The sequence below is a fragment of the Homalodisca vitripennis genome, unplaced genomic scaffold (assembly GCF_021130785.1).
Source record: "Homalodisca vitripennis isolate AUS2020 unplaced genomic scaffold, UT_GWSS_2.1 ScUCBcl_10003;HRSCAF=18690, whole genome shotgun sequence".
NCBI lineage: Eukaryota > Metazoa > Arthropoda > Insecta > Hemiptera > Cicadellidae > Homalodisca > Homalodisca vitripennis.
The window spans coordinates 1-19,081 of NW_025786117.1; the positions used below are offsets into that span (position 1 = coordinate 1).

The 19,081-nt window shown below is 35.9% G+C and overlaps 1 protein-coding gene across 1 annotated transcript; it reads left to right on the forward strand.

The window, feature by feature from the left end:
* Positions 1-328: 328 nt before the first annotated feature.
* Positions 329-17,641, forward strand: LOC124374765 (proto-oncogene tyrosine-protein kinase ROS-like). Its single transcript, XM_046832919.1, has 8 exons — positions 329-404; positions 1,678-1,795; positions 9,137-9,197; positions 9,247-9,434; positions 13,826-14,035; positions 14,944-15,272; positions 16,189-16,505; positions 17,508-17,641. Exons 1-8 carry the CDS (start codon positions 329-331, stop codon positions 17,631-17,633), a joined length of 1,425 nt encoding a protein of 474 aa, XP_046688875.1. The 3' UTR covers positions 17,634-17,641.
* Positions 17,642-19,081: the final 1,440 nt, after the last annotated feature.

Below are 19,081 nucleotides of genomic sequence, written 5' to 3' on the forward strand. Positions count from 1 at the left end.
ACAAATTTTTAGTGGTGGTTACTGGAGTTGAAGTATATTATAGATGTAATAACGTTTTTTTTTAACAGTACATATTGTCATGTAAAACAAAATATACATCAAATAAGAAAAGTGTAACTCTAGTTTACCTGCACATATTCTTTATTTTAAAAAAGATTCTGTAAAGAACAGGAAAATAGTTTTTGATGATGTTATTAATCAGAGTCCTGACTCCAATTCAATCAAAATTTCAGGATATACCTGGGTCATCAAGAAAACAAAGACTATTTATATGTTTTCAAAACTTGAGCTCCCATTCTCATAGAACTTACTCAGTTTCTGTGTCTCAATGCGAAACGCTATCGGTTCCCTGGGTCCCTCCAGCTACTTACGTTTTGTCACCACCCGCCCAGCCTACTCCCAAGGTAACGTGATTAACACCATGATTCAAACCTTAGTTTTTCTGTGTCAGTGTGAAACTCCCAAGGTATGGAAATTAACATGTTTCAAAACTTAGTTTCTTCGTGTCGTCCAGTTTGAAAAAACTCCCAAGGTATGGAATTAACGGTATGTTTTTAAAATCTTAGTTTTTTCTGTGTCAATGTGAATACTCCCAAGGTATCAGAAATTATCATGTTTCAAAACTTTAGTTTCTGTGCTAATGTAATAACTCCCATAGGTATGGGATTAACGATAATGTTTCAAAACTTTAGTTCTGTTTCAATGTGAAACTCCCCAAGGTATGGGATTAATGTATGGTTTCCCAAAAACTTTAGTATTTTTCCTCGTGTTAAATGTAAAAACTCCCAAGGTATGGGATTACCACAAGTGTTCAAGAACTTAGTTTTCTGTGCCAATGTTTAAACTCCTCAAGGTATGGGATTAACATGTTTTCAAAAATAAAGTTTCTGTCAATGTGGAAAACTTCGCCAACGTACTGGGATTAACATATGTTTAAATTTTAAATTTGAGTATCTGTGTCAATGTGAAATGTTATTGATTTGAAATTAACTTTTGTGCACCTACTCCCACGTCTGCTTTCAAAGGTAATTTTTCATGAAGATTGTACACATTGATCATGCGGCAAGGACCGCCTTACTGGCAATATAGAAATAAATTGAGAGTGCCCAGTTCTCCATTCAATTTATGGCCTTAGTTTGAAGATTGTGTAAGCATATGTTTTCAAACTTTTTTTATCAACATTATAACCATGTGTGTTGATGAAATTCAAAAGTAATAATAGTCGTATTTTACTTTATTTATTTATATTAAACTCCAATTTTGTTAATGCACATCGTGAGTTGAAATTTGCGAGAATACTATATTTATGGCACGAAAACATGATATATAGACAGGCCCGTAGCTTAGGCTGGGGCAACCGGGGCATTTGCCCACGGGGCCCCCGGCACAGGGGGGGCCCCCAAATATGAAGGTGGAAAAATTTGAAATAATGACAATTAAAGTTTATGTGAAATTTTGATTGATTACTGTAGGGTCGTAGGGGATATTTATCATCAGAATAGCATCAAAATGCGTCTTTATAAGAAAAAAATGATTTAAATAGCTTTTTCAATTATAAAATAATGGACAGATATTGTTCATCACAGAGATTCTTGTAACAAAAATAGACAGACTATCAATCAGCCTGTCAGTAGTTGTTACGGCAATTTAAGAAAGAAATGCAGTTTGCACTTTTAGTTCACCCTTACTCCCCCATCCCCCAACAGTGTAATAAACTCGTCCTGGACTGGTCGAGCGTGAACGTAGACGGCTTCCCGTTCTGCCGACTGCCTCTGCCACAGCTGGACAGACGACAGTGAGAGTGACTACGACTAGATGCAGCTAGTGACAGGACCAGCCTGGATAAGGTTTATGTTTATGTTTGATGGGTAAAACTAACACCAAAAAACTGACGTTTTGGGGGGCGTTCCAGTTCCGTTAAATCTCGTTTTGATTTACGAGGTGTTAAAGTGTTATACAATTTGGTATTCTTATTACCTTGTATTTGTTAAAATGAATAAGAAGCTATCAAAGTCGCTGGCAAAAGACCAAAGGCCTAAGACAAGAAGAAAAAGAGAAGAGGATGCTTCAAAAGTGTTCTTCCACCACTATACTGCTTGGTTATGTCCTACTACTAGTACCTTACTACAACCCTAAAAGTTTACTAATGTTCACATCTACATCTAGTACTTGAAACATAGACCAATAAATTGGTGAGTGGATTTGAATTTAGTATACGGGTATTTAGGCCTAATTAATTAGCTTTGGCCCTAAGTAACTATATAATTAATATCTTAAAATTCTAACTATGTTTAAAATTAACTGTGTTAAAATTTAATCTAGAGTTTTGGATGTCTTGACTTTGAGTTTAGATCCACTGTGTCTGACTCAGCACCTGCAATCTATTTCTAATTCTAACTAAGCAATGTTTGTTTTGTGAATTTATCACTAGTCATTATATAGGCTACATAATTACCTCACTATTGTGTAGAGTGGTTCATTTAATTTATTTATGTGTATTTTTAATGATTCCTTTGGTTTCTACTTTTTCTACTTCTTTCTAGTGTATGTATTTTATTTGTTTTTCTATAACATGCACAGCAGCACAGCATGAATTATCTATCATAGTAATTTTTATATCATTTTTGATGATAATATGATGTAAAAAATGCATCCACACTCGCTTGCACATTCATTATTTATGAGGCCATGTATCTAACTCTTTTTATATTTTTTTATATAATTTTTTATAATATTATTAATATATTTTATTATGATCTTTACAATGTTATTTAAAATTGGCTTTAAATTATATGATTACTATGTAACTTTAATGTTATTTTTGACTTGCTATTTTTTATTGCAGCCTCAGTCCCCAGGAAATGAGATTGATAAAGAGGAACAGTTACAGCTCTCAAGGATAACGCTGAAAATGAAAGTAAATTGATGAAGACAGTAGAACATGCCTAGGCTAAGGGCATCAACAAGAAAATTGTGGGCCAAACCTCGCCTAAAACAAGTCCATCTACGTCAAGCAGTGAAATCTGGATCGGCGGTAAATGATCAAGTAAGTAGAACATGCCCAAGTACAGAATTTACTTATATTATATTTTTTCAACATATACAACATATGTTGTTTTATCGCCCTAAACATGGAATCCCTACGATAAAATATTCCATGGTTACATGGAAGTAAACACAGTTCATTACTTCCCATGTAAACATGGAATTACAGTAAGTCCCCTATTGTTATGATCATGTTTGTAAGAAAAAAATACTAATGCAGTGGCAATCTACCTTAACAGGTGGAATGTAGCCGGACGAATAAAATATTAATGAAACTTGTTTAAACACCGGGAGAAACCCCCATTTTCCAGACCAGATCATCGATCCATAGAGGTGGAAAAAAACGAATTATTGAATTAGAGACTAGGACCCTATCAACCACAGTTGGAGCCCCATTTCCATATGATGGAAAACAAGGTAGGTCCCTTTTCAGGAACAATTATTTTACCCTGTAAGTACAAAGTCTGGGCTCAAACTGGAAAGAACTTGGTTGTGCTATTCGTCCCAAATTTGGATTGTGTATTATTGCCAACCTTGCTGGTTGTGTTTTTCCCCAGAAAAGGACCTGTAGGAGGATGGGATATTCAGGGATTAAGGGACTGGAAACATTTGTCTGATCGCATAAAGACCACATGAGTAATTCACAGCACCATGGCTGATTTCCATCCTGCCTTGGTTTATGAGCAATGGGCGACGTACATGGGCTCACAATAGACGATGCACTAGAAAAAGGTTTTGAAGGAAGGAGCAGGAATTTCTTGGAGGGAAAGTTTTGAAGAGGGTCTTAGATGTCTCCCTATATGTTGGCAACATGCAACACTTTCTACTTTTCGTGGAGGTACAGTTGGCATATCCACTGATAGAAATAAAGGTAATTTTCTATCATTGATTGAATTGCTGTCGCAAAATATGGACAACTATCCTAGAAGAGTCTAATTACAAGGGCCAAGTGGTACTGTTAATTATCTCAGTCCAACAATTCAGAATGAAAATTATTTCTCTTGATGGCTAGTGAAGTGCTTAGTGGAATTAAAGAAGAGCTTTTTGAGTGCGCCTTTTTTCTCCATAATTTATACGACACAACAACAAGATGTAAGTAAAGTAGATCAGCTAAGCGAAGTTTTTCGCTATAGTAAAAAGATTGACCATGACCAACTCGCGGAAACACCTTGTGAGTTGAGAATTTGTGAAACACGTTTTACATCTTTCAAACATTTAAGCCGTTACTGACTCAAATAACCGCTTTCGGGGCTAGAAGACGTCATCATAAAAATCAATTTCAGAATAAAAAGGCCTTGAACATAACAAAAATGCAGAGGGACAAGGATACGAGGGTGCATCGGTCATGAGTGTGTGTGTATAATGGAGTAATACAAAAGAGAATCCAAGAACTTTGCAACCCCATGCCTATTTTCATTCACTTGTGCCAAGCCATAATTTGAATCTGGTTCTTAAAGATGCTCGTTTGAAGTGCAATCGAGAAATAGCACAATTTTTTGAGGATCGAAAATGCTTGTGGGGTGTTCGCTGCTTTGTCTTGTCTAGTTGACTGCTTCGTGCAAAATATCGTTGTACAGTTTTTTTGGCCACAGCATTGTTTCGGTGGCAAGAACTAAAAGTTCGTTTCTGGTTGTACAGAGAATTTTTCCAAGAAGGGTTCTCCTGTTCCTAAAACGTACAAGGTAACATTAAAGACTTTAAACCTACTACAAAAACGTTGGGCAGGGAGATATGGAAGGCTGTGTACGCTTTTAAAGGAAAAGGTTCGGTGATGTATAATGAAAGCCTTAAATAAAATAAGGTTTGACAAGCAAAAAGCCAAAGGGAAAGGAATGAAGCTGAAGGGGCTCAAAAAAGGTTTAGAATTCTTTTAGGTTTTTAGCGTTTTGCTCTTTGACTGTCCAGTGCAAAATATTAAGGGGAAATAAACACATTGCCTCAAAATCCTTAGCAAACTGGAAAAAATCTATTTGATTTAATGACAGCGGTACGATCTCCTAGGCAATGCTTTATTTGAAAGTTAACCGAAACTTCGTTGGTTCCTTTGAAGAAGTCTGTAGTGAAGCAGAAAGAAAGTATGTTCAAAATGGGGGGATTACGAATTACCCATCGAATTTAATTGGCCAACGTGGCAAGAAAAAGGTAAAAAAGCACTTAGAATGAACTTTGTGGAAGACCAAAGACTGACAAGATCCTAAAAAGCAATTTCCAGAGTGACAATATTCTTCCCAATGGTTGAATACTATAGTGTCACAAATTGACAACCGTTATTTAAAGGCATGAAGCAATGTGATTGATGCCTATAAAATTGTTTACCCTTCTTATCCTGGCCTCATGTTCAGATGAAGAACTGGCGTTGTAGAAGCTGATATATTTTTGTAAGCAGATTTTCAGATGATGTAAACGCCATAGTGTTCAAAGTGCTCAAGATTTTTTAATCAGTAAGGAATGCTTTTCAATCCAAATTAAAGGAATTTCAAAGAAGGTTAAAAGAAGTTGCAAATCTCCTACTCATTGAAAACAGTTCCCTAGCATCAACCTACCCTACCCGGATTGTACTAACAGGCATGGCTTTATGTACCTCACAGTCCCTGTGACAGTAAAGCCTCAAAGCAGAGAGAATTCATTCTCAAAATTAAAAACTCATCATAAAACTTAACCTGCGAACGCTCCATTGTCCCAACAACGTCTCACTGAATTTGGCTCTTTGTGTCTATTGAAAATATGACAGAGCCCAGAAAAATAGATTTTGACCTGAAATTATTGATTGTTTTTGCTAGTGTCAAGTCATAAGAAGGAAAGTCTTTTTAGTATAGTTCAGTTGCATTCTCACTATCAAACTAAGTTGGGTCAAGTTTTAAACTCTGAGAAATGACGTGGGTATTACCACCATTTTCGATCATATATAAAATTAATGGTAATTAACCAGTATTACCCATAAACACCCATTAAATAAATATACAATTTATTGTGTATTCAAAGGTATTAACATAATTAATGATTTTACTATGTATGTTTCATCATACTAAACTACATTGCTTGGATGTAGGCCTAAGAAGAGAACTATAACATAAGTGTTTAAGACCATCAGCACTTATATGCTCTTTTATTTCATTTATTTATCCTATTGTGAATAAAAAATTATGAAAAAAATACTTATGTTTTTCATTTTTTCCTTTCAGCACTTATAAATTAGAAATACCAATCCACAATGGTAAGCTGAAAAAAATAATGGGCTCTAAAAAACCAAAAACTAATGGCACACAGGGCCAGGAAAGTCATACAAATTTGCATATAAAATTCATTACCAGGTTTATGAACTTTACCGTAGAAATTTGGTAAACATAGTTTTAAGCAAACAATTAAAGTATTATAGATTTTAATAAGAAAATACAAGGTTAATAATTAATAATAATAATAGGATTAATAATAAAAAAATTGCACAATAAATTCTAAAGCCTAAAGATCCAATTATCTGTATGCTTATATCCTATTAATTAAAAAAAGGTGCGAAATATATAACAATAGGGGGGCCCCTGACATGGGACTTTCTGCCCCAGGAGGCCTCCAAGGGCCCTAGCTACGGGCCTGTACTAATAGATGTTTTACAATCCAACATAGTAATTCATTCCACCAATTTTGGATTGTAATTAAATATTGCTACTGCATGTGTACGACTTTGACCACACATTAGTCTGGAGTGTGTATGTTTGCAGTGAAGGAGACTCAGCAGCTCCATCCTGATCCTGGGAGGCTCAGCACACAGTGATCAGCCAAGCTGCAGATCTTCCTGGACGATCCTGTGGTTGGTTATGTACAAGACTACTTCCATCACATTATCAAGGTCTCAGTTTATAAAATATAGTAATTTTACAATCGTAATTCAGGCTGATTAAATCTTAAGGAAAAAAAAGGCGTCGACTCTTCCTTATTCCTCTTTACCAACATATTTACAAACTTTTCCCATACAATATATTTTTATCTATTAAAGTATTAAGATTATTTTTTATAAAAAGCGGAAATAGAAATAATATTGAACAACAAAAACAATATGTCACAAGAAATTTGCAAAGAGGTCTTATCCAAAAACCCAAAGTTTTCATACGTTTTCCTACATGGGTACACATTTGTTTAATCAAATTCCAAATAAAATTAAAAAAATTAAAACCTTAAATTCTTTTTGTAATGCTATAACTAATTGGTTACTTAGTCAAACTGAACAGATAGATATTATACACAACAGATTAGTCTAAAATATTCTTAACTGAATTCATTCTTTTTCTTATATGCAAACTAAAATTCGTCCCCTTTATAGACAATTATTTTATTTTATTGTATTCTCTATTAATTAGTAACCAATATAACAAAACAGTTTGTAGAATCTTAATATTATTTCCATTACTCTAAAATGTTAAGATAGTATTGTCATTAGATAAATTGTATTTTTTACATAGATGATTTAAAGTCTTCAATATATTAGTCTTTATGTAAGAATAAGATTGACCTAGAGTTTAAAGTGATTAAGTTGTGCTCTTATCAACGTTAATGTATTTTTATTTATAACGTTTAATTTTAGTTAAATATAGTGAGAAAATTTCAATATACCGCAGTGATCTGCACATCAAGTCCTTTTCAGAGAAAACCGGACTGTTATCAGACCTTTCCTTGTTTATTGTTTTAGTTTTATCTAACCACGAAACTTGTTTAATGTGGTTAGATTATATTCCTTAATAATCTTGTTTGTAAAGTTTATATATTTTTTTGGAATTAATCTCATTATCTCATTTTATAATTACTTCTTATAACAATACCCACTGCAGAATTTATCCGTCATAAAAGTATTTATGGTGTGTTTTCTTTTAACAGCCTTTCCTTTAACAGCCTCGAAGTATTACTATAGATGCAATACCTTTGCAAAGATCTGTCATGGGTAATGCAACTAGCTAATAGAGGCATTTAGAATACAATGGTTTCACCAGCAACTGTATCATTTCAGCCTCAAACTTGGAATCAAATATAAATCAGGATTCCAGCAACATTATCAAAATCTCACGTCTAATCCCAGGATTGACATACTAGCTTCCTAGATACACCCTTGGGATTCTTTCCTACTATTAGATATGGCAGGACAGTTCAGCCTTATATGTTCTGCTTCTCCGCAGAGTCTGCATTTATCAGTCTGGCCAAGACCCACCTTCATCAGATTGTTTCCTAAGGGAGCCGTGTCCTGTCAACATCCCTAATATCAATCGTATATCCTCCTTACTTTATTCTAGGAGAGCTTCCCCACCCTTTAGCATAAGGAGGGATAAACATTTTTTATTCTCTTAGTCCAGAGGCCCTACTCCAGTTTTAAGATCTACCCCTCTTTTCCCAATCAGGGACGTTTGATGTCTTAGATCGTTTTCCCATCACATTCCCTAATTTAATTATGTATGTGAAAAAAATATATATACTGTTACAGTACTTACATTAGACGTCACTTTTTTTTTGTTCTGTTAGGACAAGAAGCTTATAAATTGCACTTAGTCCTGTAAGAACCTTTGCGCTGCTTCCGGAGTGACAGGATAGGCCAGGTTAGGGAGTAGGGGCCGCCTCCTATAGAGATCCATGAGGAAGAATTAGAGCACTACATCTCAAAGTCATGTCTCCCCGGAAGAAGGGGAGGCCAGCTCTGAACCAGCCCCTCCAGTCAAAGTAGGCAGGGGGTGGCACACCCTAGTTGAGGTTAACAAGAACCTCTGAGGTTATGGAACAAACCACACCAACTCCAACAGTCATCTCCCACAGTAGACCAGACCTCTCGAATTGCCCATGAACCCCAGAATCTCAACATTTTGCGGTTAGTGATGTGCCGCTACTGGACAACCATAAGGTTGCCCATATTGAAGTGGCAAGTCCGGTTTTTTGCTGTGCCCAGTGGTGGGTTCAACTGGTAGGTATAAACCAGCCAGAAGTGAACCCTGCTGGGTCTTAGAAGTCACTTAGAAGACATTTTTTTTACAGTCCCATGTAACTTACACTCGGTAAAATTGTTTGAGGCCTCGTTTTGTCTTTAACAGCCACATCATGAATATTTTTGTTCGGACAGGTGTGGCGATACACGTGAGGCAGAGCTGCTCTTCGTGTCCGACTCGTCCAGAATGGTGTGGGTAACATCGGCACGTGAGTACAAAACCCCTCGACCCCTGTTGGCGGTAGGAAAACAACATCACACCTCACGACCTCAGTGTGGACTGGCTCAACGACCAACTCTACGTGCTGGGACTCGCCGATGGCAGTGCCCTCTGGCAGGTCATTCGATGTGGGCTCGATGGTTCGGGTATCACGGTGGCAGTGGCTGGTTTTGTCACCAAGCCCCACCACATGGAGGTCGACCCTTACAACGGGTAACAGTCATCCAGATATTATAATATATCCAGATTAAATTTTAGTGGCAAAATACAAGTTTGCTAAATATCAGTAATTTGGCAAATCTAATCCAACTTTTATGTTTGATGTATGTTTGTTTAGTTTAAGAATAAAGCTATAAAATACTTTAATTTTGTAGAATATAAGTTCTTCCGTAAATTTATTGTACATAAAAAAACTAAATTATTTTTACATAGCTTTTAAGCAGGTAATTTTTTTACTAATTGAAAACCATTTATGTAGGTTACAACATTTTATTGGTAGACAATTCAACTTTCTTAAGTTAGAACTATTTTATTTGTTAAACTAACCTTGTGAATATACAACATATTTGTAAAACTATAATTTTTCCAGCGAAATAGCTAATTTTCTAAAATTAGATCAATTCCAGTTATTTTATAGAAGCTACGTATTAACAAAAATTATTTTCCAATATTTTAGTTTTTTTATTTGAAATTTAAGAGTCTTCTACATGTTGAATGCTTAAATCTTATACTATAATAAAATGATAGAATTTAATTTAATTTACCATATGAAAACACCTTGGACTATCTTCATTCATGTTGAAGTTAGATATACATCTGTCATAATACTTCATGTAGCAAAACAATTTAACAACTAAAATGTAAGGTTTCTATGAAACGAAATACAAGTACTGTATACGATTTTGTATTTTATTGTGTACACAATTCTTTCTGTTTAATTTTATACATTGATAATAGCATATGAATTTATAATAAATTTGTAAAAAGTTACAAAACACGAAGTAGTCATCACAGAACAACTCTATGATGTGGAATTTGAGACCAACTCGGACATTATAGGAATTATTCTATGAGGTAGCATAGAAACTTTTTAGTACATATTCTTTGATTAGTAATATTAAAAATGTATTTTAAAATTAGATAATATATTAGTTATTATTCGCTAAAATTACAAATTTTATCTTAAAATCTAACCTCAGTCAAAAACTGAAATGAAATTACATTTTAAAATTTACGCTTTATTTAATTTACGGTACCGTAAACCGGGGTTACTTGACCCCAAAATATTGACTTTTTCTAAGTTACTACAGTTATAGAAGACTTTAAAATGTTATATGTGCTGATAACCGATTCTACACTATACTAGAGATACTTACCTTCTACTTTTTATAAGTTTTATATTTTAATTATCATGTTAAGTATTTTTTTTAGTTTTTTGAAAATTGGGTTCAAGTAACCCCCGGCTGGGGTTACTTGAACCCATTTCTTGTTTTAATGCAAAAGTCCATTATACAAAGGTTATGGGATCAAGTAGGACCCAGGATCTTGAAAAAAATATAAAAGTAACAGTTTGAATATAAAAATTTATTTAATTTTTTCATTAGAGAAAGTGATATTAAGGCACACATTTTTTACTGACTACCTTAATAAAAAATAAACTTGAAAGCTGGCCAAATAAAACTCAAATCATGAAAATTAAACTGTATTAAACAATATTTTTTAGGAAGTGTAAAACAACCCTCTCTTAAATGGCCTGGGTGGGCTAATAATGTCCTTGATGTCACACCACTTGTAATGTAAAATGTCTTTTACTGCCGGCCATTTCCAGTTCTTCTTTGTAGGCTCCATGCAGTCAACAAAGGCACCAGTCTGGTCGATGGTCGAAACCATTCCTGGATAAACCTGTATCGTTCCACGATACTAACACGAAATTTCCTGGTTTTATGGAATTTTGTATGTTCTTTTTAGCTTTGATGATTTTACCGGGATCGAGAGAAGAGCCGCCGGAAACTGATGATAATAGTTGAGGCTGGGGATCTGGCAATGGTTCGAACATTTCATCCTCGGAGGTCTCTGATAAAACTAAATCACTTTCTCCTTGAGTCTTGGATGCTAAAGGCGTCTTCATCCTCACTGGTAGAATCAGATGGATCTGGCTTTTTACTTTTTTTCGCTGGAGGCTCTTTTTTCTTTGCCATGGAATTTCTTATTGTGGCCTTACGAGAAGTTGATGCCTGTTCCACATCCGTAGAAGTTGGTGGCTCAAGATCAAATGCATTGACGCTTTTGCCAGGTGCAACATTAATTTTTTTTTTCCTTCCTTGAGGCTTCACAAATTCTTGCCGCCTCTTTTCAAGATGTGCAAGGAAAACCTCTCCTACTAACGTAAGGTTTAGAGATCTGTCTCTTTGAGGCAAACGTGCCAGGATTTCTTCTTTATTTGAAGGAAAAATTCCAGCCTTTTTAAATCCCGCCTTGATGTTACTTTCTGTCTTAGCATTCAGATCCTCTAGGACAGTTCTTAGTAACATGGGGAACTGATCTTTTGGCAAGCATCCTGCTTACTTTTCCAGCTTCCGACTGTTTCCATCTCACTAAAACCTCCCTCCACTTAGCTTTCAACGGCCTAAAGTAGGCCACATCTAGGGGCTGGGTTAAGTGAGATGAATTTGGTGGTAGGCAAATAAAACTTATATTGTTTTCACCACATAGTTGTAACACTTTAACACTTAGATGAGAGGACAAATTGTCTCCGATCAGTATTTTTTGGCCCTCTTGTTTTTTTAATACGGGTAATAGGTGGGCAATGAACCACTCCTCAAAGGTTAGCTAGGTCAATCCAACCATGTTTGCTTCGATTATATCTCGCACCTGGGTGGCCCATTCTCTGTCCACGTTGTCCACAGGTGCTCCGCTCTATAAAATTATATATGGAGGGATGGATGAACCAGCAGCATTGCCACAAAACATTACCGACACATTAGATTTTGAGGAATTGAGCACTCTCTCGGGATATTTACAACCACGACGACAGATCATATTTTTTGCTTCTTCCTGGGTCATCTGATCATTGCGGTTTCGTCGTAATTATAGATATTTTCTGGTGGGACATCTTTTGTCACCATACTCAAGTTATCTATATACTCAGTGATAATTTTTTCATCTATTGCTGCTCGTGACCTTTTTATGTTGTTGGCAAATCTTACAGATAAATCAGTTTGCCTTTTCAAAAAATAATTTAACCCAATCACGTCCAGGCATATTGCTTTGGAAACATTTGATTTGTTTCCCTTGCTTATCAAGATAGGACTTTATTAAGAATCGGAAATCCAGCTCATCTACAGGAAACCCGAAGTCCACATACTTTCATCAAATGAGTGGAAAAAGCTATCTCTTCTTGATTAGTAAAAACGGTCGGATGTCCAGGTCTCTTCACTACATCGATACCAGTATTTTTTAGTCTCCTTTTAATAGTAGATCTACTTATGCCATAGAAGGCTTCTGCGTTTCGCTGGGTCATTTCCCCAGATCTTATGGCATTAAGGCACTCTTCTAATTTTTCAGAAGTAAAAATCTGCATACTTCCTGCTTCCAGGGAGCCGTTTGTAATTTCGGGGCATTGTGCTGTCCAATCCTGCAAATAAATGTAAATAAATAGTGGCTGAATTATAACTTATTTTCGGCATATCTAATTATTACATTTGTTTAGTAATATAGTATGGGGCTACTTGGACCCACATTTGGGCTGGGTTCAAGTAACCCCATAAATCCGGTTATCAGCACACTATTTATTCCGACCAAAACTAAGCACATATATAACGATTGTATACTGACTTAAAACTAATATCATTAGCATCAGAACTGTATAGATCCGAAATTAAATCTTACCTGTTACCAGAGGGAAGTTATCTAGGCTGTGGGAACAGAAGTTCTAGGAGCACAAAAACACGTGTTATGACAAAAAAGCAACATAACCTCAACCCTAGAACAAGGGAGTTGAACAAGACAGCGCTGGAGCGGCGTTTGTAGTTGTTAGTTGCAGCTACCTGTTGGAAAATCAGCGAACCACAATCGTCCGATTCAAAATTATAGACCCCAAGCGAGCTCAAATACTTTTTTCGGTTTGGGACCAAGTAACCCCCCAGGGCTCAAAGTAACCCCAGTTTACGGTAGTTAATTTGTTTAGAAATCACTTAATTTGTTTATAATATCGCTAAAAAGTATGTAAGTTTTAATAAAAGCATATGTTTCTGTAAGTGCATATTTATCTATGAACTCATAAACAAATTTCTGTACTTTGTAATTTGTGATTTTTGTGTGTCAAAATTATTTATAGATCATGCGGTAAATTTTTACGGAGAACAAACAAATTTCTTTGAAAATTTCTGGACAATGTTTAATATGAGAACTAGAATTTCAGTACTTAGGCTTCAGTAATAAGGAACTATTGAATTTAAACAACCATACAAAGGTATCATGTGCCATTTATTACTAAGGGATCAGTTCAGCTGAAGAAGTTAGGAAAATCAATGACTTCTTTTTCAACTCTTTAATGTGGAAAAGTCTATTGAAATCATTTTAACTGTACAGACATTTCATTTCAGGTATTTATTCTGGGTGATCCAAGGCCCTGTGGGTGGAGGTCTGTACCGTCTGGATCTGGCAGACATCAGTAATGGAGTGAAGCACGAAGTTATACCAGACCAAATCCTGTCCAGCCCCCATTTAGGAGCATTCACTGTCGACCATACCAGCTTCCGCATCCTCGTGCCCAACCAGCTGGAGAACACAGTTGTTGCAGTTTCCCTTGATGGGTATGATGAATAATATCACTTTTTAACTTTACGTAGATAATTTAATACGATAGAACTAGATAGGAAGCTTGTCTTGATCATATAATAAGTAATTTAAGTAAAAACGATGTTAAATGTAAAATTCTTGAACCAGTTTTTTTAAGAGAGGCCAATCCCTTTTAAGCCTTATCTGCCCATCCTCCAGTTGTATAAAACTGAGGGATTTAGTAACAGCTCTGTATGATAGATTTAAGTTAATTAAGGGCACAGGAAAATGAAATAACTAACAAGAAAACATACATTAAATGTGAAAAATATACATGAACAGAATTAAGGAAGAAAAGAAATTAGCCACTGGCAGATATACTATGAGTGCTACAAATAAATGTAAAGCCTGCTTAAAATGTAATTATATTAAAAACAAACTCTAAACCTGAAAGATTATAAGATCAGATAAACCCTGATTTCAATAACTAGATATTGATTTTTCTGTTGTTCCCAAGTGTCCTGGAACTCGGGCTTTCGCAAAATCGCATTGTGCGCTCAATTGGGTACACATTGCAATGCATTTCCTTGTTGCGTTTTTATTGTTTTTCTGTCTTGGTGATTAGTTAAATGTGATCTCACGCTAAATAAATACTTCAGACTGTCGGTGTACCCCACTGGGCCTACGATTGCTTAATTTTTAAGGTTAAAATAATTTTTTAGGTACTCCTTGGGGTACACGGAAAAAACATTAAAAAAATATATTAAAATTAATTTTTTGTGCAAAATTGCCTACAATAGATTTCTTGTTATGCTTAGACGTTTTAATGTAAAAAAATTACGGATTTTTGTCGTTATTATTGAATAATTCGACGGCAAATACAAAAGCCCGGAAATAATCCATTGTCGTGAATGATGTTAATGAAGATCTACATTTTGTGTAGACACGAGGTGACAGACATCCGCAGTAACACGCAGCAGCCGCAGTTCCACAATGTGATCTCTCTGGCGATGGCTAACGGGCTGTTCTATCAACTGGACCAACGGAGAACGTATTGTACTGACCGAGGAGTACCATGCGGTCAAGACAGCTACTTCCACAACCTCGTGTACACTGACGCTGCCAAGCCCTCGTTTGTCAGCATCAGCGTCAACTTGCCGTCCTCTCAGCCTGTACCTGTGCCGGTCAATCCTCCCACTGCAGTGCAGGCTGTGCTGGGCTCTCACACTGCCAAGACGTCCTGGACACAGCCCCATCTACTCGGAGGCCAAGGTACACTTTGGGATATTAGTTGGGTTGATACTTTTGACTTTAGCTCGTATTATTTTTATTTACAAACCAGTATTGCTAATTTACAACCTGTAATATAAAACCAACTTTTCAAACAAAATATGAGACAATCATTGTTTGAGCCTGTCACGAAACAAAAAATTTAAAACATTCAATGGATATGTCCGTATCATCGGAATTGTGGCTAATGCGCCACACAGGAATATCCGTATTATTTTCTTGTAGTTTATTGTGAACATTATAATTTTAAAAATGCTGTGAATGTGTAGGAAATCATACATGTTTTGGTTTATGACCATTGGGAAGCAAATTCGATTGTATGTCACGTGAAAAAACCAATAAAAAAACTAGTACTACTTTTAATTAACGTTTTGTCTTTAATGCAAGGCGTGGTATGCTCATGTATAATTTTTTAGAGCTCTTTAAAAAGATTTGTTTTTTTTTTATTTTTTTTTTCCAATAAATAGAAAATAAATTTAACTTTAGCAAGAAACAGAGTTTTTTTAAAATATTCTAAATGCACGCTAATTGAACCGAGGCCAAATTTTCTTCTGCGCTTTAAGAATTAAGAACAGAAATTCGTCCACATCAAGTTGTGTCTGGCAGACAACTCACATATTTCAAGTTGGTATTTGGATTTTTTATCTTGTTTGCTGCCTTTATGTTGGCTTGTAAGACCCTATTTTTACAAAACATTTATACTACCTTGATTTGATTTTTTGTGCCTGACAAGTACTCAAAATGATAATGTGAGTTGAAACCTCTTTGGTCGCTTTTAGCATATGAATTTGCATTTGCAAGTTTTAAATCTGTGGATACTCTTGACTTATCAAGAAGTTTATTAGGGTGTAGTTGGCACCGCCTGAATTTTATGAATGAGGGGATTGCTGTTGTCTAGGCAAGGGAGCCTGGCAGGGCTGGTGGTACCAGCTGAGTGTACGGGACGTGGAGGCTGACACTGTGGAGGAGTGGGGGGAGATCAACGCAACGTACTACACAGTGTCGGACCTGCGGCCCGGGAGAGAGTACGTGGTGCGAGCTGCCGCCTACACCACCGCAGGAATGGGACCCTGGAGCTCGGAGTTCCGTGGCAAGACTCTGCGCCACTCTACGGGTGTTCCCCCCACCATTCTCTGGTCAGCTGCGGAAGGTCTGCTACAATCGGACGTTACTGGCGAGAGAGTTGAGACGCTTATACACAGAGATAACCTGAAGGTATAGCCTAGGACAATGTTTTAACATTTGAAGTGTAAGATTTTGAACTTTATTTATTCCTGTCATAATCTTCAAATGAGTGTCTAAAAATAGTAATAATTAAGAAGCATAGAGAAATTAAAGTGAGGGATTATAATTAAAGATTAAATTATATAAAAGCATGGTTGAAAGCAAATTAAGAACAAGTTTCGCAACATATGGTACAGTTTTGATTAAATAAAGAGGCCATTGAAAGTTTCAGAGGGAGTAAAGGAAAGTGAATAAGGACTTGGTGTCCGTATTTATTTTTCTTCACATTCTAAAGTGAAAAGTCTTTTTCTTCCTGAGGGAGAAGAGACGATTGTCTCCACACTTAGTCCTACAAGGACCTTTACACCTCCCTAACTTGTATTAATGTCCTCAAATTGAGACTTTTATAGAAGCCAATCAGATTTGAGGGGCTCCTATTCTCTGGTATCCTTGGGGCTTGAGGAGATATGCCCCTAGGGATCTTTTCCGAATTGTAGATATGGCAGGGCAGTTTAGCCATGAGTGTTCTGCTGATTCTTCTGCTTCTCCGCAGAGTCTGCATTCATCAGTCTGGCCTTCATGAAGTGTTTTCTAAGGGGGCCAAGTCCTTTCAGCATTCCTATAATCTTCCTTATATCCTCCTTACTCTGATCTAGGAGAGATAAACATTTTTTACTGTCTTAACTCTGAGGTCCTACTCCAATTAAAGTATCTTATTCCAATACTTAACCCGCAATAAATTGTTTTTCTCTATATAAAAAATTGTTGATTTCTCCATTGGCATAAAAACGTAAAACTTTTGTAAGGGAATACAATTTTGCGTTATAACATAACGAAACCATTTGCAACTCAGAACCTTTAATTTTATTGTAGTAAAAATTTATAATTTTGAAAGTTATCTTTATGGAAATGAACTAAAATTAGGCAGATAAAATAAAGAGACATTATCAATTACTACCTTAACATTAGCACTTGTGGTACTTGAATGTACAGGACAGGATTGGCTACCACCACATCACAGACATTGCCTGGTACAGAGATCAGTTGTACCTAGTGAGCAATACGAGTCACGTTACTGTGGTACAACCTGACAAGTCACGCACGCGGCCGTCTGCGTGATCTTGAGTCTGTGGGCAGCCATCGCTGTTGACTGGGTCGGTCACAAACTCTACTGGTCCAACCCCAAACAGCAGCTGGTCAGTATAACACATGAAAACTAAACTCAAAATTCACTTGAATTAACCCTTCCTACCATAAGGAAGCAGGTACAGGTATTATCAGAGTTAAGAATAACTAGGATGGACCATAGATATTTTCCACAACATGAGATTGTGCTCTTAGAGAGAAAAAAAAAACAATCCAAGGCCCAATACCTTTACTTGTGGCATAACAGACACAACAAAGTTATAGTTAACAGTGTAGATTGTTTGTTTTTATTTTAAGACCGTTATTTTTTAACCGTTATGGTCATTCCGTTGGTTTATATTTGTACAGTCCTGATGTTTGTTCAAATAAAATAGAATTTCATTAAAATAAAAAAAACAATTTCATAACTTGATCTCTCTTAACCATTAGATTGTAATTGAATTTTGAGGTAAGCTACAGCTCACCTTCCTTTTATGGCAACACTGTCTCAGACTTGACTCCTGAAATCTGGAGTCGTGTTCGTCTGAAGAGATCTAAAGAAAGTCGATGATGAAAAAGCTCAAAACAAAACATTTACATGTCAAAATTATGTTTGAGCTTTTTTCGTCGTCGACTTTCTTTGAATCTCATTATGTTGGCAGTGTGTACCCACGTAGTACAAATTGTGTTGAAAATGTTGGCAGTTGTGTACCACATGTAGCAAAAATTGTGTTGAAAAATGTTGACAGTGTGTACCACACGTAGTACAGATTGTGTTGAAAATGTTGACAGTGTGTACCACATGTAGCAACAATTGTGTTGAAAATGTTGACAGTAGAGTACAACATGTAGCAAAAATTGTGTTGAAAATGTTGACAGTGTGTAACCACACGTAGTACAATTTGTGTTGAAAATGTTGCACAGTGTTGTAACACATGTAGCAAAAAATTGTGTTGAAAATGTTGGCGTTGTGTACCACAAGTAGTAAAAAATTGTGTTGAAAATGTTGGCGTTGTGTGTACCACATGTAGTACAAATTGTGTTGAAAATGTTGGCGTTGTGTACCACAAGTAGTAAAAATTGTGTTGAAAATGTTGGCGTTGTGTACCACATGTAGTACAAATTGTGTTGAAAATGTTGGGCCGTTGTGTACCACAAGTAGTAAAAATTGTGTTGAAAATGTTGGCGTTGTGTACCACACGTAGTACAAATTGTGTTGAAAAATGTTGACAGTGCAACACATAGTATACACACGTGGAACAAGTTAAGTGATTTTTCCTCCTCAGGGGTCAATAAACTAGGAGATGAAATAAAGCAAATATATAAATATAGTTTGTTGCAACTTATTCTATCATAAAGCTTCTATTCCCCAAATTAATACGTCCGATTTATTTGTAATTTACAGAATGTCAAAAATTTGCTCAATTGGATACTTTAAAACC